This window comes from Arvicola amphibius, chromosome 2, assembly GCF_903992535.2.
Source record: "Arvicola amphibius chromosome 2, mArvAmp1.2, whole genome shotgun sequence".
Classification (NCBI taxonomy): Eukaryota; Metazoa; Chordata; class Mammalia; order Rodentia; family Cricetidae; genus Arvicola; species Arvicola amphibius.
This window is the reverse complement of record NC_052048.2, coordinates 64,480,873-64,504,932: the sequence shown is the minus strand read 5'-3', so window position 1 is coordinate 64,504,932 and position 24,060 is coordinate 64,480,873. Positions and strand designations below refer to the sequence as shown.

Genomic DNA, 24,060 nt, shown 5'->3' with positions numbered 1-24,060 from the left:
GGCTGTATACAAATTTTATATATTGATACAGATTTGAGGTTAATTTTGTTAGAACATACTGTATATATACTTCTACTCTCATTCAAAGTATTATACATATACAACTCCTTTAAAAATGTAATGCAAATTTCTAGTCCTTGAAAATTATTATTACCAACTGTTTAGGACAATAAGGAAATGCAGGTTAGTAGTCAATCACCTATTATAATCTAACTTGAAATCACATTAGGTATGTTTTCAAGGTCAAACAAAAATATATTTTAGATAGACAGGTCATCTTTAAATGCTTCAGAGATCTACAGAATATAACATTTGAGATATTTTAATAACATAGGTTCTTTTTTCTTTTTTTTTTTTTTTTTTTTCTTTTGTCATGTCTGCTCCTGGCAGCATCAATCTACTTCAGAGAAGATAATGGGCATCAAAAAACTATGCATGGAGTTTACTTTCTTTGTGCCACTGGGCAAGAAAATGACCTTGCCTCAAAACACAAAAGAAAGAGACTGCCAAACATTATCAAGACAAGGTAGGAAAGCCTTTCAGAAGATCCTACTTCATAGAAAAGTCTGTTGGATATGCTAGGCCCGTAGGGTGAAGATGGATGCCCCAATGTTGCAGAGGAACTTTGGGTGACTGTCCAGGCAGTCAGCTGTTTCTGTCATTACTCACATGTTTTGGAAGTCACTTGCTTGCACTTCCTAATTTTCCAGTTAATATTATTTCCTTCTTGGGTCTCTGAGGGTGTTGAAGACTAGATAGATAGAGTTTTCCTTGTTTATCAGATGCAGAAATCTGATGGAGGAGTGTCTATGTGTTACTTTCATTATTAATAAAGAAACTGCCTTGGCCCTTTAAGAGACAGAAAATTAGGTAGGTGGAGTAGACAGAACAGAATTGTGGGAACAAGGAAGTAGAGTTGGGGAGACGCTTCAGGCAGTCACCATAGTGAGTCTCCATGCTTCTCCTCTCCGAGATGGACGCAGGTTAAGATCTCTCCTGGTAAGCCACACCTCGTGGTGCTACCCAGATTACTAAATATGGGTTAAAGGAAGATGTGAGAATTAACCAATAAGAGGCTACAGATAATGGGCCAGGCAGTGTTTTAAAAGAATACAGTTTCCGTGTAATTATTTTGGGTGTAAAGTTAGCCGGCGGCCGGGTGGCGGGACGCAGCCCCACCGCTTCACACTACAGAAATCAAGTTATGATAGAAAATAAATTAGGTACAAGACTTTGGACTCACCAAGATGGGATAGATAGGGAGTACTTTCTCTGAATTTGTCAAATGAAAATTAACTAGACATCACTGATGTATTTATTGCCTGTATATATTTATACAGTTTTTGCACTTATTGTATAGTTTTTCTTATATTAGTTATAGTCTTCTTTTTTATTTTTGACAAAAAGGGAAAATATAGTGGTATATTATTTGTGATTTAATAAGCGAAGCTTGCCTGAAGATCAGAGGGCAAAGCAGCCATACTAGAAGCCATAAAGGCACACACCTTTAATCCCAGGACTCGGGAGACAGAGGCATATGGACCTCTGTTAGTTCAAGGCCACCCTGGGCTACAAAAGATTGACTCTGTCTAAAAGAGAAACAGAGCTCACAGAAAGGTGATCCCAACACTTGGGATCCCATGCCTTTAATCCCAGCAGTAGGGAGGTAGAGACAGGAGTGATATGGCTGGGCAGAGAGAGGAATACAGAGGGGAGAAAAACACAGAATTCAGTGGATTGTGGGGTATGGAATCTTCAGGATTCATGGTGACAGAATCTCCCATTTTTGGTCTGAGGTAGAAGCAAGAGCCAGGGGCTGGCTGCTTTGCTTTTCTGATTTTCAGGTTGAACCCCAATATCTGTCTCTGGGTTTTTATTATTTTTGCTACAGACATGCATCAATACTGGGTGTCGATCATTTTCCACTTGTGTATGTGCCTGCTCACACCTGTGAAGATACATTTGTGTTATGTGTGCAAGGGCCTGAGGTGGACAACAAGCATCTTCCTTGATCCACTTCCACTTTATTCATTGAGGCAAAGTCTCAAAATTGAACCTAGACTTGGCCCCTGGGAACCCTTCAGAGCATTAGAATTACAAATGTCGGGGCTGGAGAGATGGCTCAGAGGTTAAGAGCATTGCCTACTCTTCCAAAGGTCCTGAGTTCAATTCCCAGCAACCACATGGTGGCTCACAACCATCTATAACGGGGTCTGGTGCCCTCTTCTGGCCTGCAGGCATACACACAGACAGACTATTGTATACATAATAAATAAATAAATGTTTAAAAAAAAGAATTACAAATGTCATGCCACCCTGACATTTGTGTGGTTTCTGGGGATCCAAATTTTAGTACTTGTGCATGGCAGGCAGTTTACTCACTGAGCCAATCCCTAGACCTTCACCTTTTTTTTTTGAGACAAGATCTCTCATGAACCTGGATCTTACCATTTTGACTAAACTAGCTAGCCAATGACTACCCGTCTCCTTCACCCCAGCAGTGGGGCTACAGATTTTCATGTGGGTCCTGGGGACCTAAAGGTTGGCTCCCATGTTCACACAGCAAGCACTTTACCCACGGAGCCACTGTCTCAGCTCAGAAGTTCATCTGTAAGGCCTAGTTCATAGGCTGTGTGTCTCGTAAGGCCCTACTGGGCTTTCCCAGATATCAAGGAAAGAAACCATCCTATTATGTAACTGTTAATGATACAGAGAAGAACAAATATGGATCTGTGGACAGGAGCCTGGGCAACGATGATGGTTATGTTCCCAGCCTCTCTAATCCCTGTGCCTGTGTGTGTAAAATAAAAGGCTTAGCCTGTATTTGGCACACAACAGGAACTCAATAGGCTGCTATTGTTCAGGCTCTGTCAACAACTGTGTGGCTGTGAACAAGTTACACAACCTTTATAAGCCTCAAAGCAATTAAATGATGGTTATACATTACAAAACAGTTGAGGATTAGATGAGTCGTCAGAAGGCATGGCCTCAACATTTCATGAATGGCTTCAACCACAGTTAAAACACGACTTACTCCAAATACGCCCTATTTTGAACCACACAAAAATAAAAGATGACAGAGGGTGCGTGGTGAAGCCAGGAGAGAGCAGCATTGAGAAAATGGGGGCTGGAATTAGTGGTCTGAACTCTCTTTATAGGTGCTAGCAGACCGCTGTATCATTGCATACAGAAAATAGAATGTGAGAATGTGTCAGAACTCTGAGCTTTGCTCCAGTTTCTGCTATGTAGAGAAAATTCAAAGTAATGAACTATCTACAGGGTCCTGCAAGGCCACTGAACACCAGGGTAGCTTTGAAGGCTACCTTCTGTCCTGGATCAGAAAGCCTCAACTCATACGGTTGGCAGCAGAGAAAGGAGACATTCAAGGTGAAGCTGCAAACTGAAGCCTGGCAATTCCATCCCAAACCAACTCAATCTGGAAACCAGCTCGTCAGGTTTCTCTGGGAGGGCTGCCGAAACACAGTGAAGACACCCCAAAGCCAAGAAAAACCAACGCCACTTGTAGCAGTTGACACACAGTACAGGTGTGTCCTAAAACACCATTTCTTTTCGAGAGTCCTCTTTTCCTGAGTATGTTTTCTTGCAGGGGGTGAACATTCTATGAAAAGAAAGCTGACCCAATGCGTATGTTTAATTATGAAACTTGTGTATACAAACACAAACCCCAACCCTGCCTATTTCTTATTATGTAAATTATCTCATTTTATAGTTTTTGCTTTAAAATCTTATTTTGTGTGTGCCCATATGTGCCACGGCACACATGTTGGCATCAGAGAGCAACTTTGTATAGAATCCGCTCCCTGTTAACCTTCACATGGGTTCTGGAGGTCAAACTGAGGTTGACAGGCTTACACAATAAATTGAGCCATTTCATTGACCCAATATTTGCTTTATATAGTCACCATTGCATGGGTTCCTGAGTTAGGAGTTAACATCACTAGTAGTAAGAGATACAACTATGAAAACCAGTTATGTGAAAAGCCTATACTTAATTTGAATTACAAATGTTTAATGTGTTACTCAGCCTTAACACAGAGACCTACACACCTGCGATAACCAACTTACAATGAGAAAAGGTTTGCTCCAGCTCATGGTGTCAAAGATTTTAGCCATGGTCACTGGACCCTGATGGTTGGACACGGGTATCACAGTGGGTTCTGTGCTTATGGCAGCTGGGAAGCAGAGAGGAAGAAGCCAGGGTCCCAACATCCCCTTTCAGATGCTGTTGTATAACAGTTTCCACTGTGATAGAAACATCCCATCCTGCAGGAAGCTCTCTTAGCAGCAAGGTAAGCAACTCAAATAGGAAAGTCCCCAAATCAACCAGATTCACTAGGCCCCACCCTGCCAGGGTAAGCAATAAAACTTGAGAGTCCCTCTCCAAGGAGAAGAGTTGAAGCTATAACTACAAAGCTACAAAGAAGACTCCTGAGAGCAGAAGAGCTGCCCGGAAGAAGCCGACATCAGCTGAGCTGCCCGGAAGAAGCGCAGAGCCACTCATAAAGGACTCTCCAACTTGCTGAGCTGCCTGAGGCTGTGCAGTGTGCTCCAAGTTTCCCAGATTTTCTGAGCTGTCACCCATGCTGGGGTGGGTGGACGCAGCTGTCTCTGAGTCATCTCTTTTCCTGTAAGTGACCCCTCACCCATACTCCTGTTAAGTAGCTCCAATAAAATTAACTTGTTCACCAAGTTGGACTTTGGTGGTATCCAAACTTTGGTGGGTTTTTTTTTCCATGAGATCCCTATCCGGGGTGAGCAGATGGAAAGTTCTGTCACATAACTAGTGCATACCCCCAACAGCCTAGCTTCCTTCCATTAGGACCTATCTCCTAGCAGTTCCACTTTCTCTCAATAGCGCTACAGGCTGGGAACACATGGAACCTCCAGGGGCATTCAAGAGCAAAACTACAGCCATTACTATAAACTTAGTATCTCCTCACTGAAACCTAGGAGCTGTGAACACTCCCAGCTCTTTATTTTAAATGTCTTCATCCTCTAAAGGACCAGGAGGGCTCAGAGAAATGGTCAGTTCAAGAGCTAAGGCCAGGAAAGTACAGCATGTACTCTAAACATCTTGTATAGAAAGCAAAAAGTACAAGTTGAACGCCTAGAGGTTGGGCAAGGGGTGGGGGGTGTCCAAAGAACACTGGAGCTGGCCTGAAGGAGTTTCAACCAGTCAAATCTGGGAGAGGCGGAGCACAAAAAAGGTAAGTGTAGCAAAACCACACTACACATAAACACTAAAAGAGATAAGACAACCACACAAGGATGAAGAGGAACCTTTCCTTATAACCACAGAAAAATGTTTCAGCGCTGTTCTTTGTACCATGTTTGTGTGCACCATAAAAGGGAACCGTCTTTGTAAACCATAGGAACACCTTTATATCCTTCGAATTTGAGCTTGTTGAAAATGCTTTTAGACTTGTTTAAACAGACCCATCTACCAGTATCTGCACTGAGAACAATGTGAGCTAAATAAACTGGTGCCATTTTTCAAGACCATGTACACTGTGTCCACTTGTGTGTTGCTAAACATCAAATGTATCTAGAAAAAACAATTTAATAGTGTTTGTGTATGCACATGCGTGTGCAAGGGAGAGAAAGAGATTGAGAGATTGATTATGAATGTCCGGGCAGGTACTCAAGGAGGCCAGAAGAGGGCATTGGATCCCCTGACGCTAGAGTTATAGGCATTTGTGAGCCATTCAACAAGAGTGCTGGGATGCAAATTTAGGTGCCCTGGGAGAGCAGCAAGTGCTCTTAATTGCATACACAGTAACTTCTTATTTCAATACTGAGCCACAGCACATCTTTCTGAGGACATTTTAATTAAACAGCACTGAATTCCAGCACATGATATATACAATATTCATTTTTATTTTAAAGACGTATGCATATAAGTGCTTTGCTTGTACGTACGTATGTATGTATGTATGTATGTATGTATGTATGTATGTGCACCATGTGCATGCATAGTTCCTCCATGTAGAAGCCAGAAGAGGGCATCAGATACTTTGGAACTGGAGTTACAAGATGGTTGTGAACTACATATAGATGGTGGGAACCAAACCTAGGTCTTCTGAAAGATCAACAGGTCTCTTAAGCACCGAGCTGTTTCTCCAGTTCCAACAATATTCTTAAAAAGACAATCTGAGGATAGCAGGAAATGCTAAAGTAAATGTTAAGTATGGATAGAAAACGTAGCACGTGCCCGCTGACACCATGCAGATGACATCATGATAAAGCTCTACCCCGACTTCAAAGGCAGTCTTCCAATTGATGTAACACACATTAAGCCACTGTTTACATTCTGAAAATTTGTCATTAAAGAGGTAAAAGTAACTAAATGAGGGCAAAATGCACTTTGGTGGGCTATGTAACACTTCATGTAAGATCTACCCTCTTAAGATTTATTTGCAAGCACAGAATTAACCACAGGTGCTATGCTGTAAGTAGCTTCCTAGAACTTAATAATGTCTGATAACTAACTTTATGCCCATTGGACAACTTCCCATTTCTCCACATCCCTGATAACCATCATTCTGTCTTCTAATCTTGTAAGTTGGACTATGTTAGATACCTCACCTAAGTGAAACCATGCGGTATTCTTCATCCTGTGACTGGACTATTTCACTTAGAGAGAATGCTTTCTAAACCTGCTAATGTTCACAAAAATGCCAGGAACTCAATACAGACAGACAGAGTGACAAAAATCATGACTCTGTCATTACCAATGAAAAATTAATCCACTCAAGGATCATGGGGACCTGGACAACTTTGTTCAGAATGCTTGTTGGGTGCAAAAGGAAGAAGTAACTTTACAACAGCAGTATCTGGCTCTCACCTCCTTCACCTGTGATTAACACCGCATCACTAAGAGAGGGAACATTAGAAGCTGAGGCAGGGGCAGTTTCACCACAAACTAAGCAAGTCCTTAGATCTAACTTTCAGCCCACAGGAAACCAGCATTAATCAGAAGCAAATTAATCAACAGAAACTTGGAGTGCAGATTTGACAATGAAGGGTCAGCTAGCCCTGATCCCTTTGAAAAATGCCGCCTGCAGAACGGCATGACATTGCAGCCAGGATTATAACACCTTGCAAAGAGGGGCAACTGGAGCTCTCTCTGCAGATAATGGTGTGCCACCGGGCTGCAGGAAACACCACACTGCAAGGCTGAGATCATATGCAATAGACAATCAATCAGTACATGAATCAGCAATCAATAAATGGTGCTTCCCACAGCAAAATAAGGTTTAACAGCCTGCTTGGTGCTAACACTCTGAACTTGCAGGTCATCAGGAGAGTTGATTCTATTTAAAACATATTTGGTCTTCTGACATTTGGTTTTTCATGATCATTACTTTCTAATTTTCACTATTTCCTCTTTTTGTTTTTTATTCCCCCACCAAACTACCTCTAACGTGGATAATATTTATCATGTTTTTGCTAACACTAACAGGACGATTAGAGAGGAAGGAGTTAGTGCCTCTGGAACTTATTCCATCTCCTGTACCATCTGCTTCTTGCTATTTTTTTTAATTATGTATACAGTGTTCTGCCTGCAGGCCATAAGAGGGAACCAGATCTCATTATAGATGGTTGGGAGCCACCACGCAGGTCCTGGGAATTGAACTTAGGACCTCTGGAAGAGCAGTCAGTGCTTGTCGCAACCTCTGAGTCATTTCTCCAGCCCCTTGCTAGTGTTCTTGTGAATATACTTCCCTCACTGGATTATAAGACGTTTAATATAAGCAGAGAGTGGCCCACGCCTTTGATTCCAGCATCCAGGAGGTAGAGGTGGGGGGCGGGGTGGGGAATTTCTGAATTCCAGGTCAGGTCAGCCTGGTCTACATAGTGAATTCCAGGCTAGCCAGGGATATGTTAGACCCTGGCAGGAAGGAAGGGAGGAAAGAAGGGAGTACAGGAGGGATGGAGGAAGGAAGAAAGGAAAGGGGGAGAAAAGGAGAGGGAGAGAAAAGAAAGATGCCTAATATAATAAATTCATTTCAATATGAGTACATTTTGTATGTTACTTGTTTTGATGTTTTGTTTTCTGGGGCAGGGGGTTCATTTCATGTAGACTAAATTGGCCTCAATCTCAACCTGTAATCAAGGATGACCTTGAACCTACATTTCTGCCTCTATCTCCCAAAAGTTGGGATTATAGGCATGTATCACCATGCTTAGTGAAGCTTGTTTATAGTGGTTCTCAACCTTCCTAATGCTGCAACCCTTTAATGCAGTTCCTCATGTTGTGGTGACCCCAACCATAATACTATTTCATTGTTACTTTGTAATTGTAATTTTGCTACTGTTATGAATTGTAATAAAAATATCTGTGTTTTCAGATGGTCTTAGGCAACCCCTAGGAAAGGGTCATTTGATCCCCTAAAGAGGTCGTGACCCAAAGGTTGAGAACCACGGATTAGAAGAACAATCAGTTATTCTATACATCTGAACCATTTAGCATCCACTGACAGCCCCTTTCCCAGCAGTCCCGGAAAGCCTGCATTCCTGCAAGTTGGACATGTCTTAATGAGACCTTTACACGCATGAATGGTGACTTAACCGAGCACTGATCTTGGTTACTCAAGAATATTTCAATACTCAGAGAACAGCAACAGATATATCCCACACAAAAAACTTCCACTACTCAGTAAGAGAGAAGCAGGACAACAAACTCACAAGGGCCCTTTACCAAAGAGGGCACATGGAAAAGCACTCAGCCTCGTTAGCCACCAAGGGAATTTACATAAAGGCACGAGATTCTGTCATGTAGCACAGGGACAAATACGGGCACCACTCAGTGCTGTGAGTTTAGGTCACTACAGTCCTCTGGCTCGCAGATGTACCATCTACAGCGGAACACAGCCTCGGCCCTAGGAATAAACTCAGAGATCCCCCTGCCTCTGACTCCCGAGTGCTGGGATAAAGGCATGAGCCCAGAAATCTGCCCTCTGTACTTCCTGTTGAGAGAAACTCCCAGTTCTGAAAATGCCTCTGTGGAGCCCCCACACCGCAGGTGATCTTTCCTGTCGTTCCCAATTTGGGGTTGCCCACACACCTGCTTCTGCTGTTTATTCTGGGGCAGGGTCCCGCTAAATTGTATAGGCTGGCACTGACCTCACACTAATCTGGGCAGACCTTGAACTTCTGCTCTTCCTACCCCAGGCAACAGTACTCAGGATTACAGGCCTGTGTCGTTAGACTCAATATTAAGCAATCTTTTGACAGGAAAGTCTATGCCCAAGGCATCTCACTTTCCGCTTCTCATACTGCTTTGCAATGGACACGGCAGAGCGAATAATTCTTCTCTCCGTATGGTGTGGCCGAGGTTCAGCAGCATCTGTGGTCTGTGACCGTCACATCTGCTCTCACAGCTCAAAACGTCTTCACTTAGAGAAGGGCAAAGCAGCCCTCCTTCTCAGTAAGAGTCATGGTTCTAGACTCATCTGCCTGAAATAGAATATTTCCCTTATTTACTTAACCACGCTCAAACTCTTCCCTTAGAAATTAAGCCAGAGAAGACAGCTCAGGGCTGGAAGGGACAGGAGCTGAGGAGGCTCTGGTCGGGATAGTTCCAACTGAGGAGCGTCAGCTCCAGGTGCTATGTCTGATGGAGCTGACGCCTAAGTCTCTACCTTAGTGCTCTGAGGGCTGGGTCAGAAGCTCTGTCCTGGAGGCACAGTCCCTGGGGACTCCAGCTCATCTCACTCAGTTTATAAGAACCTCGCACTGAGGAGGACTTTTATCTGGAGTTTCAGTGAATATTCGTCTCTGCACAGTGGCCTCTGACGCGGCTGGGTCTCACCTACAGAGCTGACTCCCAGTGTCTGGCTTCCTTTGTTGCCAGGCAACCAGAGCTGAGCGCCTAACCCACCAGATGCTGGAGGATGAAGTCCTTCAAGTGAGCTTCCCACTTTGCCCAAGCATGCCTTCTCTGTGGGTGGTCTCTAGTTTCCAAGTTGTGGGGTTCCTGAGGCCCCACGATTGTTTCCCCAACGCCCAGTGCCGTGAGCACTGACTGCTGGCAGACAAGCCCTGGTGGCTTAGGATTAGAGCTAGCATCAGTTTCTAGGTGAGGAAACTTTCTCCTTTCATTAGGTTCCCCTGGGCTCCTTTCATCAGGTTTCAGAAAAGGAATATTTTGCTATCTGGACATTAGGTCACCAATTGTTTCCCTTTCAGTCCCATATGACATTTCTTCCCTTTTCATCAAGGTAAAGAGAGCAATGACTCAACTCTTCTTCAGGAAAGTCCGCCTTCTCTCCTCGCGGCGGACAGTGAGACAAGACATGAGGCGAGGTTTCTCTTTCTGAAATATATAGGAGCTCTGTGGGAGAGCTCAGGAGAGAAACAGACTGGTTTTGGGAGAATGCCTCCTACACGGCTCGAGGTATTTTCCTTAACCCTATGCACTTAATCTTAACTCATTAAGACAGAAAGAAAGCTCTGTTCAACTCGTACCAGGCTGGGGGAGAAACGAAAGGCTTTTTGTTTTGTTTTGGTTTTTCCCTATCTTTAGCCAGAGGCAAAACCACTCAGAAAAAAGAGGGACCCTCAGTTTCTGAATGACCTCCCACCTTCCCCTCCCTCTCTACACACACACTATGGGGAGCAGGAAAAGCACGTGCCAAAGCCTGACAGCCTGAATTAGATCCCCAAGACCTAAATGACAGAAAGAGAGAAGCAGCTACCACAAGATGTCCTTGGACCTCCATTGCACACTGTGGCATGTGAACACACTCACAAACAAAAATGTAACAGACATAAAGGTCTCCACCTTCCCAGTAGGGGAAGCCAAAAGCAGAATGAATACAGGGACAGTGAGCACCGCGTTCATGACGCTGGTACACAGACTGTGCACAGCCAGGCTCAGGTCACACTGGGTTTTATCTGTACAAGGCCTCGGCTTTTGTTTTGTTTTGAGACAGGCTTTCCCTGTAGCTATGGAGTCAGTCCTGGAACTTGCTCTGTAGACTAGGTTGGCCTCGAACTCACAGAGATCTTCCTGCCTCCACCTCCCGAAGTGCTGGTATAAAGGCATGTGCCACCACTACCCAGCTAAGGCCTCAGCTTTTTAATGCAATGTTAAGGGCAGCATGAATATACAGTCTCATAAGAGCCATTTCCAAGAGTGTCCACTAGCATGACACTTCCTGAGAGAAGTCCACAGCAGGGGGCAGGCAGATATCAGGACCTGCCCTGGATCAGGATTACCGGATAGAAGTTTGTTTTGTTTTTCGAGACAGGGTTTCTCTGTGTAGCCTCCTGGAAATTGCTTTGTAAACCAGGCTGGCCTCTAACTCAAGAGATCTGTCTGCCTCTGCTCCCCAAGTGCTGGGACTAAAGGCATTCACCACCACTGCACAGCTCTGGATGAAATTCTTAAACATGATCGGGTAATCTGTGTTACTGGCAATACATCTAAGTACCTTTATATAATAGGTCCATTAACTGACCCAAGATAAAAAGTGAAGAGTTTATACCTATGCTGATCACACATCTGTCAAGATAAAATACAGAGGTGGAATAAAGTTGACTAGTTATCCCAAAAATATTTGGGTACCTGCTAGCCTCAATGCTTCAGAACTACAAGAAACAATCCTGCAATCAAGAAGCACAGGCTTTAGCTGCAAAGGTGAGCACACAGCACAGTCAGGGAACCCTGACTCAGTACTGATGCTCACCACTCTCCAGGGGCTTTCACCTGCCTTCTCCACTCCCTCACATAGGACCTTCGCCTCCAGTGTGAGCCCTCTCCCCTGAACATTGGTCTTCCTACCCTCAGGCTTCTTCATGTTCTACACATTCAGCCTGGAAACGACCACAACTGAAATTTCAACCACCATCAACGGCAGCAGAATCTCCAACTCATGGATCCGATCCTGCCCCCATCCCCCACACGTCTGCAAGGCTGGCCTGTGTTCTCTCCCACATCCAGCTGCCCAGCCTGGAATCTCAGGGGTCACATCAACTGTTCCTCCTTTCCACTCCTAGCGCGGCTGCTGCTGCTGAAGTTCTGCCCATCTTTCCCCTCCTTCCTGCTCAGCAGTTATGTTTTGGGGGAGGGGGAAGTGCCCTGGAACTTGCTCAGTAGACCAGGCTGGCCTTGAACTCAGATCCCTCGGCCTCTGCCTTCTGAGTGCTGGAGTTAAAGGCACCCATAATTTCTGCTTGAGCTTGTAAACTGGTTTCTCTGCTCTCGGTATCACCATCCCTCCCTGCCCTGAAACTGCTCTCCTGCCGCTCCCAGTTAGCATACATACCAGCCACACCAGAACTTGTCTTTCTCGCCTCCCTCCACCACATTCTCACGTGTTTTTGCAGCCCTTTCGCCTCCCCGTACCCATGGCCTCCCTGTACCATGCACCTCTGCTATCCCTGCTGCCCCTCTATAGTCCACTAAAACTCGATCGGACATCACCTCTGTCAGCAAGTTTTTTCTGACACCCTCTCACTCGGGAACAGATTTTCCACTTTTACCCAAATACTCTATTGCCTTAATTTTTAAAAAAAAAGAATATCAAATCAAACAATGCAATGGAAGGGGACCAATTTTCTAATGTCACCCAGTAGACACCACAACCAGCCATGTGTGCCGAACAATGTCATTCCCTCCTCTAGACTTTCACCTGGCTCCAGACAATAGAGATGCCTTTCGTGTAGCTACTTCTTTAGGCAGGTAACAGACTTAACATGCAGCAGTTCTATGATGTCTGCCCCATCTTTCCCTGACCCTCACCATCTAACTTCCTTCCTGGACCCTGGGTTAGTTGGTTCCCACAGTTTCCTGTTGGCTGCTCCTCAGATACATTAAGACAACGATTAAAAGCTAACACAGATGCTTCCTCACCTATGAAATGAGTAGATCTCAAAGGATGCTTTTTCCACTGAGAGGTCATTTTTGATTCGTTCTCTGTCCTACTCTGTCTCCTCTGGGCATTTCTCCACTCCCGAGCATGGACACATGTAACCACTGAAGTTCAGGGCCCTGTCCACCTCTGCCAAGTGTCACAGGATGGTTAAGGGCAAACAAGATGTCTCTAATGAAAACTTCAAAATATTAGAAATATTTCAATACCACCCCAAAGGAAATATTTCAATACCACCTCTCAGAGAAAGCCAATGACTTCCACATTGTCTAGATCTGTTTTCAAATTTCATGGTTGCCTTTAATTTTAGTAACCAAGATTCAGAGAACAAACTTAGATGCATCCTATCCAAATACCCAAGAAAACCTTAAGTTTTTATTTTTTTTAAGACAGTCTCTCTACATGGCACCAACTAGCCTATAACTTCTTATGTTGCCCATGTTGGCCTCAAACTCCTGATTCTCCAGCTTCAGTCTCCCAGGTGTTGGAATTACAGGAGCACGCCACCACATCTTGCTCCATAATTCTCGCATATGGGCAATGCTCTTGCTATTCTGGCTCTGATTTATTTATTTATTCATTCATTCATTCATTCATTCATTCATTCTGGTGATGTTTGCATTGGCCTGAACCACACACTTGTCAAGAGTTAGTAGGAAACATGAATGGTAAGTTTCTTGTACTATAAGAGATGTCCTATTTTGGTTTTTTTAAAAATGCTATGTATGAGTGTTTGTTTGTATCTATATATGTGCACTGTGTGTGTGTGTTCCCAGTACCCATAGAGGCCAGAAGAGGGAGTCAGATCCCCCGGAACTGGAGTTACAGATGGGTCTGAACCTGACTTGTGGCGCTGGTAACTGAACCCCAGTCCCCTGCAAGAGCAGCAAGTGCTCTCAAGCATCTACGAGTGCTTAATGGACTCTCCAGGACCTTACATCCCTGCAAACTTTTGTTTTGTTTTTCACGACAAGGTTTCTCTGTGTAACAGCCCTAGCTGTCCTGAAACTTGCTCTTATAGACCAGGCTGGCCTTGAACTCACATAGATCCTCATCCCTCTGCCTCCTGAGTGCTAGGATTAAAGGCATATGCCACCACTGCCCAGCTAAATTTCTTATATGAACCTGCAAATTCTACCTATCAAGAATTAAGGGATACATCTCTGGAACATGGGATGGTCCCCATCTGTCATGGATCTCAGAGTGAGCATTTTTGTTGAAAAACTTACTCCTGAGCCTGAATTTCACAAACAGAGTCTACCCAGAGCAGCTGAAAATGTCTTTTCCCAATAGGAGCCTCAGGCCCTTCAGGAACTGAAGGCAAACCCCTCCATCCTGTAGTTAGAGTTTGCTTCTCAATTAATTTCAATCACAATACGGCATGGCAGGGAGCCTACAGACTTGCCTCCGGGTAAAGGTCTGCAGTACTGGCCTGAGAACCCAGATTTGACCCCTGAAGCCCCCTTAAAGGGGAAAACCAACTGCACAGAAACTGCTCTCTGACTTCCCCTGCATCATACACAAACATGACAACAACAAAAAGTATGGCATGGGTGGTGATTAAGAGCCCAAGTGCTTAAGTTCAAATCTCAAGTCCACCGTTTCTATGACCTGACTTGCTTCATCAGCTCACACAGAGCCACCTACAGTCCTCACAGCATTTAACAGTACTGTGGATTAAATGTCGTCGTGACTGTGAAGTGCCTGGTCTGGTGTTCACGATGCTACTGCTGCCGTCAGCAGCTTCCTGCTCCAGGTCATCACCCTCCATCAGTAACTTTACCTCCAGAGTGTATCTGAAGGTTAGAGATGGCCCGAGCGCTCCCAGCTAGTAAGTGACAGAGCTGCAATTCAGATTCTTAGACAGCCTTGACCGACCCTCAGAGCCATAAAATGAGATTTAACAACACATTTATTAAATCCTAAGCAATAGGTAAGGGCATGGGGCACTACATTCAGGCAAGTGAGACACACAAACATGTAAAGGCAAAAGGAGGAATTCTCATGATCTGAACATGCGTCTCTCCCCAAACAATGGGGGATCATAGACCCTTCCTGAGCAACAGAGCACAGGAGCAGAGCAGACCCCAGGCTGCCACCACACCAAAGACCTCCTCCTCTGAGACTGTCTCATCCATGCGAGTGGTCCTAAGGTCCCCAAGGACAAGGCCTACAAACTGATGGGCTCTTTAGCCCCTGACCTGGGGCACAGGGACACACACAACCCAGATCTAACCAAGTTAGAGCCCCTGACTTAGACACTGCCTCCTGCTGCACAGCCATCCAGACTCAGGCCTACAGAGCCGAGTAAAGACCCAAGACCTCTTCCTCTGCCAGAACCATCCATCCATCTGCTCCCTCCACCTCCTCCCGCTCCATTCCAGGACCATCCATCTATCCGCTCCCTCCACCTCCTCCCGCTCCAGCACACGTGTTTTCATGCACAGCTGGTGGCATTTTCCTATAGCTACTGGATAGTCTCTCCTTACACCATAAACCAGAAGTCCTTTAAAAGCTCAAGATAACAGACATCACTTGCTTTCAAACCCCTAAGAACCTACTACTTCCCCTGGGATCAAGTTCAACTCCTGACATCTAGAAGAGCTGCTTTCTAGCGGATGGCCCTGCAGGGCTCTGCAAAGACATCACCTGCAGGAAGTGACATCACCACAGAACCTAGAAAGAGTGACCTGGGAGATGGGCCTCTGGGCATGCTATGGGGGTGGTAGTCTTGGTCATATTAATTGAGGTGAAGGTCCAGCCCACTGTGGGTGGCGCCATTCCCTGGCTGACACCCGACGTTAACAGAAACAGAATCTGGGCAGCACACGCATTCATTATTCTCTGCTTCCTGATTGCGGCTGCCACGTGACAAGCTGCTTCAGACTCCTCTCTTTCACTTCCCTGCCAAGTCAGGCTGCACCCTCAAACTGTGAGCCAAGATGAACTTGTTTGCCTTTAAATCACTTTGCAGCAACAGGAAAAGAAGACAGCCTCCATGACGGCGGCTTTCAGTTTAGACTGACCCCAGTTTCCTTCAGGGTTTTGTCCACTTGCCTGTCAGCTCATTTCCCAGGACACAGCAGAGAGGCAGGTAAACCAAACCCAAGCCCACAGGCTGCTCTCCTGTCAGTCCCTAACTCTCAAATGGACTTACCGACACAATCGCAGGTGGGAAATTCAGCCTGGGCCCTCTTGGCAGGTGTGTCCAGAAGACTCTTGGTGGGCGTGTCCAGGTACTTCAGAGGCGATTCCAAGAAGCCGCTGAGGGTGGGTGTGAGTGGGTTCTCAACCTTGGTGGGCGTGGCCTCCTGGCCACCCTCCTCCGAATGAAAGCAGGTGGTGGAGAGCACAGTCACAGCCCCTGAAGACTCAATCTTGATCTTCTTGGGGGAGCGGGTGGCAAAAGGGCTCTCCGGAGCTGGGAGACATGTTGATTGGTTCTCTGTGTCTTGAATGGGCACCGAAGGAGGGCCCGGAAGCCCAAAGCTATCCCCAAATTCGGCTTCAAATTGCCGGATGAGCTCTTCCAGCTTGTCATCAGCAGGAGGAAGGGGGCCACCGGTGGAGCCTGGCTGTAGGGCTGTCATAGGGCTGGGGGACCTCATTTCCTGAGTAGGGGGCAGCAGGCTGTCCCCAGAGGGACTAGGTGCAAATAGCGCAAGAGAAGGTTCTGGGGGTAGAGGGGCAGCAGAGCTCTGGGAGGCAGCACCCTGGGAGGCGGGAGGCGGGGCAGGGAGCTGTGCAGGCGGAGGTGCCTGCACGTCCTCTGAGGCTTGGGATTTTAGCCCTTCCAGAACAATCTGCCGGAGAGGCAGGAAGAGAGGCTGCATGTCCCGGGACCTGGATTTCTTGATCTGAATGGGCTTTCGGACACTGGGCTTGATCCCAGGGGCGGTTTTCTCAGCTCCCACAGGACCTCCAGCTGGGGTAGGGGGCTTCTTCTTCTTTTCCTTGGGTGGTTTGTCAGGAGGCCGTGAGGCCGGTGAGCCTGGTGGGGCCCACCAGCCAGGAGCCTGAGGCTCTGTGGGAGCAGGGCAGGGGGCATCATGGGCCTGCTCCAGGAACAAGCTGCGCTTATGGTGGAGGTGCTGCTGCAGCGCCGTCTGTGCCTTCTGGTGGGCGTCAGGCTCTGGGGAGGGCAGGGGAGCCTCCCTCTGGGAAAGGGGGGATGGTGCCGGGGCAGGGGAGGAAGAGGGGGCCTCAACCTTGACCTTGGGCTTGGTGGGCAGGGCCTCAGGCCGCTTGAATACTGACTGGATGTAATCACTGGCACTGCCCAATAGCTGCTCCAGTTCAGCCATAGGGTCAGGGCTTGGGCGGGGCGCAGGCCAGGAGTTCCGGGGTGTTGCTGGAGGGGTGTCAGTACCCCATGCTTCGGGAAACTCGGTTCTTGGAGTTGCTGGAGGAAAGGCTGGGCTATCGGGGGCAAAGGATGGATGTTCCTCTGGGGGAACCACAGGCCATGAGGGGGCCCGGAGGTAGGACTGGGGAGACCTGAAAGGGGCAGAAGGGGACAAGGCCTCGGGGAGTGGACAGGACGCCTGGGAGGTGGAATGGGAAGGCTGAGGGAGGGCAGAGGAGAGCTGTGTGAGGGCCTCGATGGCGATGGCTGTCTGCAGGCTGATGTTTTTTTCCTTGGCAATGCTCAAGGCACTCTGAGACAGAGGCAGGCCCTCCAGGGGAGGTACCTGGGGGACCTCAGAGCTAAGGAGTGGTCTGGTACTTGGGGTTGGGAGGCCAGCCTCACCAGGAGGCAGAGTGCCTGGGAGTCTGGGCCGCTCCTGCCCTCCCTCCATGGCCACAGACTTGATCTTCCCCTCCAGCCACTCGAGGTAGTCAGGGCACTCTGGGCCATCGCAATTGCAGTTGGGTGGTTTCATGCCATGCCTCGCGAGGGCCAGGGCTGTCTGTAGCGTGTCAAGGTCTTCACTGCCCTCGGCACAGCTCTCAGGTCGGGCGCCCCTGCTGTTCCCAGCCTCGCGACTCATCTCACGGTTGAAGGTTTCATAGAGCCGGGTGCTAAGGGCCCCATAAGAGGACACAGCTTCGGCCACAGCCGAAAAGGCCACCAGATCGTGGGCATCTTCCAAACGAGCAGTGTGAGCAGAGCCCGAGGCAGCGTCCCAGTCGGGCTTGTGGTCTACCCGCCAAGGACCTGCAGCTCCCAGCAGACTGGGTCCGGCGGGCTCTCTAGCACCATTGACCGGCGCCCCTGAGGTGTTTAGCTGCCTTGAATCTCCATGGTACACTGGCCCTGAGTCCATCTGACCTGGAACAGGTCCATCAACTGGGCTGAGCTCTGAGCCTGTCTGGAGAGAGAGAACAGGGGCGGGGGAAAAGGAAAACCATAAACCACACTATTTGTAAAGTATCACCCCGCTTCACCCTACCCCCACAGACTTCCAAACCCCTCTTTTCCTGCAGACTCTCTCCCTGGTACTCGTGCCTCAGTCTAGCTTCATGCATCCCCACTACTTAGCTGGCTTTGCCAGCCACAATAGAAAGGTCTTTAAAAGACCAGAAAGGGGGCAGGGCAACAGTTCCCTTGCAAGCATGAGAACCCAACTCAAATCTCCAGAACTCACATTTGAAAGAAAGAGAAAACCAACACCAACACACACTTATAATCTCAAGAGCCGGGGAAGCGGAGACAGGCCAGTCCCTAAGGGTTTGCAGACTAGCCATCCTGGCCTACTTGGCAAGCTCTAGAGTGAGACCGTGGGGGCGGGGGTGGACGGCTCCTGAGCTATGACACCCAATGCTGTCTGTCCTCTGACTTCCATAGACACACAGGTGTACATACATGCAAACACACAAAGAGGTCTTACATGGCATTCTCAGACTCACTCAGATCAATTACAAAAACCACGAACACTCAAAAAGGCCCTTAAGCTTCCACTAACCAAGGTCATCCCAGGGCCCTGTCTACTGTTTGTGTGTCAGCGCGGGAAGAAAGCTAACAAACCGAATGTGGAATGGTGTGTTGTAAATAGGAAGCTAGAAAGTGCACGATTTAGGGAAGCAGCTTTCCCACTTAGCGTGGGTAGGATCAGCCACAGCTTCCCACCAAGGAGGATACCCACCGCTCCCTTCTCTCCTTGTTAAACCATCTTGTTAGGAGAGCTAGCGCACGTTCCTAAACACAGCCCCAGGCCTGAGGGAAACCCCACGCTGAGAGCCACTCTGTCCCATATTGAGACTGACCCTGCCTCACGCTGAGAGTAGCCCTGCTCCATCAGAGCCAGTTGTGCGATGGCATCTGAGAGCCTGCCTGGAAAGAGTCAGGCCTCTCACCAAGGAACACTCATGCCCACAAGAGCATACGGAAGGGAAGGTGAGGCTGAAGTAGGCCCAGAGGACCTAGCTCGGAAAGGCAAAAGGAAATACAAAGGCATGACATTAAGTTTGCAAGACTCAATATCCCTTGGAAAATCCTTCGGTTCTGGGGAAGGCCAGGAAAACCCCAGAAGGAATGACAGATTCCAAGTCACAGGTGGTAGGTGAGAGCCTGGAGAGGTGCAGGACTGACAATGGCTGAGAACCTCCCTGCAGGGGCCACAGCAGCTGCTGCACAGTACAACAGTCTGCTCGGCAGCACGCCCAAAGGCACATGTCTTAGAACCTCAGTCCACAGTGGCTAGTACTACTCGGAAGCTGTGGAAACTGAGGAACTAGGACGAATTGGGAGAAGTAGGTCAAAGTGGATCAAGGGACCCCAGCTCCTTTTTTTTTTTTACTTCCTGGCTCCACGAGGCACGCCCCTTGGCTCTGCAACTTGCTGGCCACCATGACGCTCTGCTTCAAACATGGATGAAGCCAAGTGGAACTGTTAAAAATACTTTCAAAATTTTTCTTCCTATCTCTATTATTTTGTTTTGTTTTTCCACAGCAATGGAAAGGTAACTGACAAAAAAGGAGAATCTTAGTAAAGACACCACCTTCACCAAACAATCAGCATTAGATATAACAATATTTTTCTTTTTTTCCTTTTTTTTTGTTTTTGGTTTTTCAAGACAGGGTTTCTCTGTAGCTTTTGGAGCTTGTCCCGGAACTAGCTCTTGTAGACCAGGCTGGCCTCAAATTCACAGAGATCTGCCTGCCTCTGTCTCCCAAGTGCTAGGATTAAAGCCACCACCGCCTGGCTTACAATATTTTTTATTATTGTGACCGGGTAACTGGCACGAAGCAACTTACGGGAAGGGAGTTTATTTTGGCTCACAGTCTGAGGGTGCAGTCCATCACTGTAGGTGCAGTTTGATGGCAGTGGTTCACACAGCGGTGCCAGTAAAGTGTGAGGTCAGTAGACCGGACACAGAGAGGAAAATCCTGACATTTAACTGGCTTTTTCCTTTTTACTCAGTATAGGAACACAGTTGGAATCTTACCCCTTCAGGTAATCTTCCTTAGAAAAGGCCTGATGGACTCAAGGGTGTGTCTTAAGGCCTAAGGTGTTTCTTAGTTCAATCAAAACTACCCAGTACAGTTATCATTACAATATGGCAACATCTGCACAGTGGCCTGCACAGGACACAGGAGACTGACAGCTCAGAGAACTCCCGCCAAAATGTAGACCCTGAATCTACGCATGATGAGACTATCAGGTAAACGGAGCTGCAGTGTTCTACACAATACCTGAAGTGTTCTCTCAATACTCAAGAAAGAACCCCTTCCAACTTATATAGAGAAAATAAATGTTTATAGGTTAGCTCTCAAACTAGGGGAGAGTAGCACTCGCCCTACGGATGCGATCCGGTATCAACACAGACCAGATACTGCTTTGACCATACTAATCTTGACTTGGATCATTATAATTAGATAAGAAAATTCTTCTGGGGATGTAGCTCAGTGGTAGATCACACGCCAAGCATATGTGTGAGGCCCTAGGCTGATCACCTGTATTGCCCCCTCCAAAAGGTAATAGTTAAATAACTAAAGAATTTAGTTTGGGTGCTGAAGAAATTGTTCAGTAGGTAAGAGCACTTACTGCTCTCTCAGAAGGCTAGAGCTCAAATCCCAGCACACACTGCGTGGCTCCTAAATTCCTGCACCTCCAGCTCCAGGGGATCTGACAGCCTCTTTCTAGCCTCCATGGCCACGGCACATCCATGTTCACACATACACAGTCTCTTAGAAACAGTGACTGCCTAGTTGTTAGTACAAACACACACAAGTATTTAGCAGTAAAGGGACACAATATTTCTGACTTAATCTCAGGTAGTCATAAAATGTTTGTATGTATATCTGAAAATATACATATAGAGAAAATGCTGAAGCAGAAGAGACCAAACAAACATTCTGGGACATGGGAGTTCCAGGTATAATTCTTACAACTTTGTATAAGTTTTAAGATCCTGCCAAAATACAAAGCTAAAAAATGCATTAGATCCTTAGGTAGCACACAAAAAAAGCTTTAAAATGACTAACATACCAGCCCTAAAAATGTTACACATTGTCACAGCTCCAGAGTCCCCGACACGGTCACACAAGGTCACAGCTCCAGAGTCCCCAACACGGTCACACAAGGTCACAGCTCCAGAGTCCCCAACACGGTCACACACGGTCACAGCTCCAGAGTCCCCGACATGGTCACAGCTCCAGAGTCCCCGACACGGTCACACAAGGTCACAGCTCCAGAGTCCCCAACACGGTCACACACGGTCACAGCTCCAGAGTCCCTGACACGGTCACACACGGCCACAGCTCCAGAGTCCCCGACACGGTCACACACGGCCACAGCTCCAGAGTCCCCAACACAGTCACACACGGCCACAGCTCCAGAGTCCCCAACACGGTCACACATGCTCACAGCTCCAGAGTCCCCAACACGGTCACAGCTCCAGAGTCCCCGACACGGTCACACACGGCCACAGCTCCAGAGTCCCCGACACGGTCACACACGGCCACAGCTCCAGAGTCCCGACATGGTCACACACGGTCACAGCTCCAGAGTCCCCGACACGGTCACACACGGTCACAGCTCCAGAGTCCCTGACATGGTCACACACGGCCACAGCTCCAGAGTCCCCAACACGGTCACACACGCTCACAGCTCCAGAGTCCCCGACACGGTCACACACGGTCACAGCTCTACACTAGCAGTGGCTGCTAGGAATCAGGCTGTGGCAATGAGTCTCAGCCTGCAGATCCCATCTCATTACTGCTTTTGGCTTTCTCTAATGTCTCAGCTTTGAGCACGTGGCCCTTGGAGTCATTGTAGTTTATTCTTAAAGCATCACTTCTGCTCTCACCCAGGTGGCAGAGTTAGCTGTGCCTCTTTCCCCAGGACTCTCCCAGGTCCCTTGTATTTATCACACACCACCACTTTTATATGACTAAGCAACTGTCTTCTGCAGTGGTGGTAGTTAAGGCAAGGCAATGTCTAAATCCTAAGGATTCCTGGGCCTTCCCTACCCACAGCTGGTACAGAAGAACACTCCTGGGACAAGGAAAGACTCCCATCCCCCAAAGGCCATATAATATCTGCTGGAAAACTATCTTTAGATACCTAGAGCAGCAGCCCAGAAGATACTTTAGAAATGTATACAAGTGTGGCTTAGACCTGAAGCTACCCAATTTTATGTGCTTCCATGTACAGGGACAGGAGGAGGAGCATGCATAACCAGGAAGAACCATCAAAGAGTTATGGGATCCACAAAAACAACAGCAGGAAGACTAATGCTACATGAGCTGAGGCTTCCCCAAAATGGTCAACACAACGAAAAGGGATTTTATAAGTTATTTTTGGCGTGTGAATAAGAACTAACTACGGCTGGCTATGTGCCACTCAGTTCCCTCAGAAGGAAAAATGCTTTTCAGACCAAAAAGAGAATAAAGGGAAAAGGAGATATAGGCATAGAGGGAAAGGAAGAAAAGCCAGCGTGGTGGGAGAGAGAAAACCCCAAATTCCAATTTCTTTGCTAAGGAACCCCCCTGATAAATTTCTCAAAACCTGCTGGAAAGCCAGGAGCAAACTTGCCAGCGGAAGTTGCCATTGAGCAACTTCCCGAGTTGGAAAGCTGGTAGGTTCTTGAATGGGCAGAGGTATCACCAGCACCCAGGTTCCGGAGGAGACCGTCAGCTCAACAGCTTACAGCCTACGTTACCATTAGTCCTGTGACTAATAAAGCAGGGGAGTTACACTGATACCATGATGCCCAGGTCAGAGCCACAAGAGCTGCCAGCTCCAGCGTGGCTGCCTTGTTCAGAGTTAGTGTTTGTTTATTTATTTTCACAAATTTTAAAGCTCAAATTGTACATGAAACCTTGATTTTCTTGAGGTTCTACATTTCTACCTGGCAAACTCACCTATAGCAGAGAGGAGTTACTGCTTATACAGAATATAGCACCCTCCCCATCTCAACACCAGCATAGCCTTCTGAAGCCAAGGCCGGGATCAGAGATTGATTACTCATCACACCCGAATGAATTATAACTTCATTCACTTGTGCTACCTTCAAAGTCCCTGCAGGCTTTTGATTTACAATTCTATCCGAGGATGTTCGAGTTTCACAACGTCTGCCACAATTCTGTTGAGGCCAGCTATGGAGAGTGCTGCTTGCAAGTGCCTGTCACCACGGCCTAGCCACACTCAGAGTACAAATTGGTAAGCCAAGCTGACAGGGGCGGGGTCTAGCAGTCTGCCACAGTGAGGCAGGCAGACATAGCAAATGACTTAGCAACCTGGAACTCCACTTAGTTTGGGCTATGCACATCCTCTCTTCTAGTAAGGCACTAGACACCCCCCCTCTCTCTTACCTGCGCATACTATATATATATCCACCTCTCTCTGAACCTGGGAACCTGGTTCACACCTAGCTGCACATACAGCCCTCTCTGAACAAGAGACTGAGTTTCTCCTCGCCTTCAGTGACCATCAATCTTAGATCCTATCCAGTCATACTTGAATTGGGTCTGGGTACAGAAGAGGCTAAACTGGTTTGAAATATGTGTGTAATAAAACAAATTAAATTGTTGTCATTGTGAACTTTTAAGGAGAATCCCCTGTTTACCATCTTAGGCCTAACTGGATATGTATATATATGTACTATGAGGAAGGACACGCAAAATAGAGAAATGGTTCTATAAAAAGCTGTCAATATAAACAGACTACCCAAAGCCCCTAGTGCCCAAACCCCATCCTTCTCTTGAAGTTCCAATT

General features: G+C 47.1%; 1 protein-coding gene across 7 annotated transcripts in view; it reads right to left on the bottom strand.

Annotated features, from left to right (window-relative positions):
* The window catches only part of Tet3 (tet methylcytosine dioxygenase 3), a 103,893-nt gene that overhangs the window by 39,140 nt on the left and 40,693 nt on the right, over positions 1-24,060 (bottom strand). For all 7 annotated transcript variants that reach the window (XM_038318291.1, XM_038318290.1, XM_038318294.1 and 4 more), the window contains one exon: positions 16,057-18,211. In XM_038318291.1, the coding sequence (XP_038174219.1) occupies positions 16,057-18,211 (2,155 nt within the window). The remainder of the gene's footprint in view (positions 1-16,056; positions 18,212-24,060) is intronic.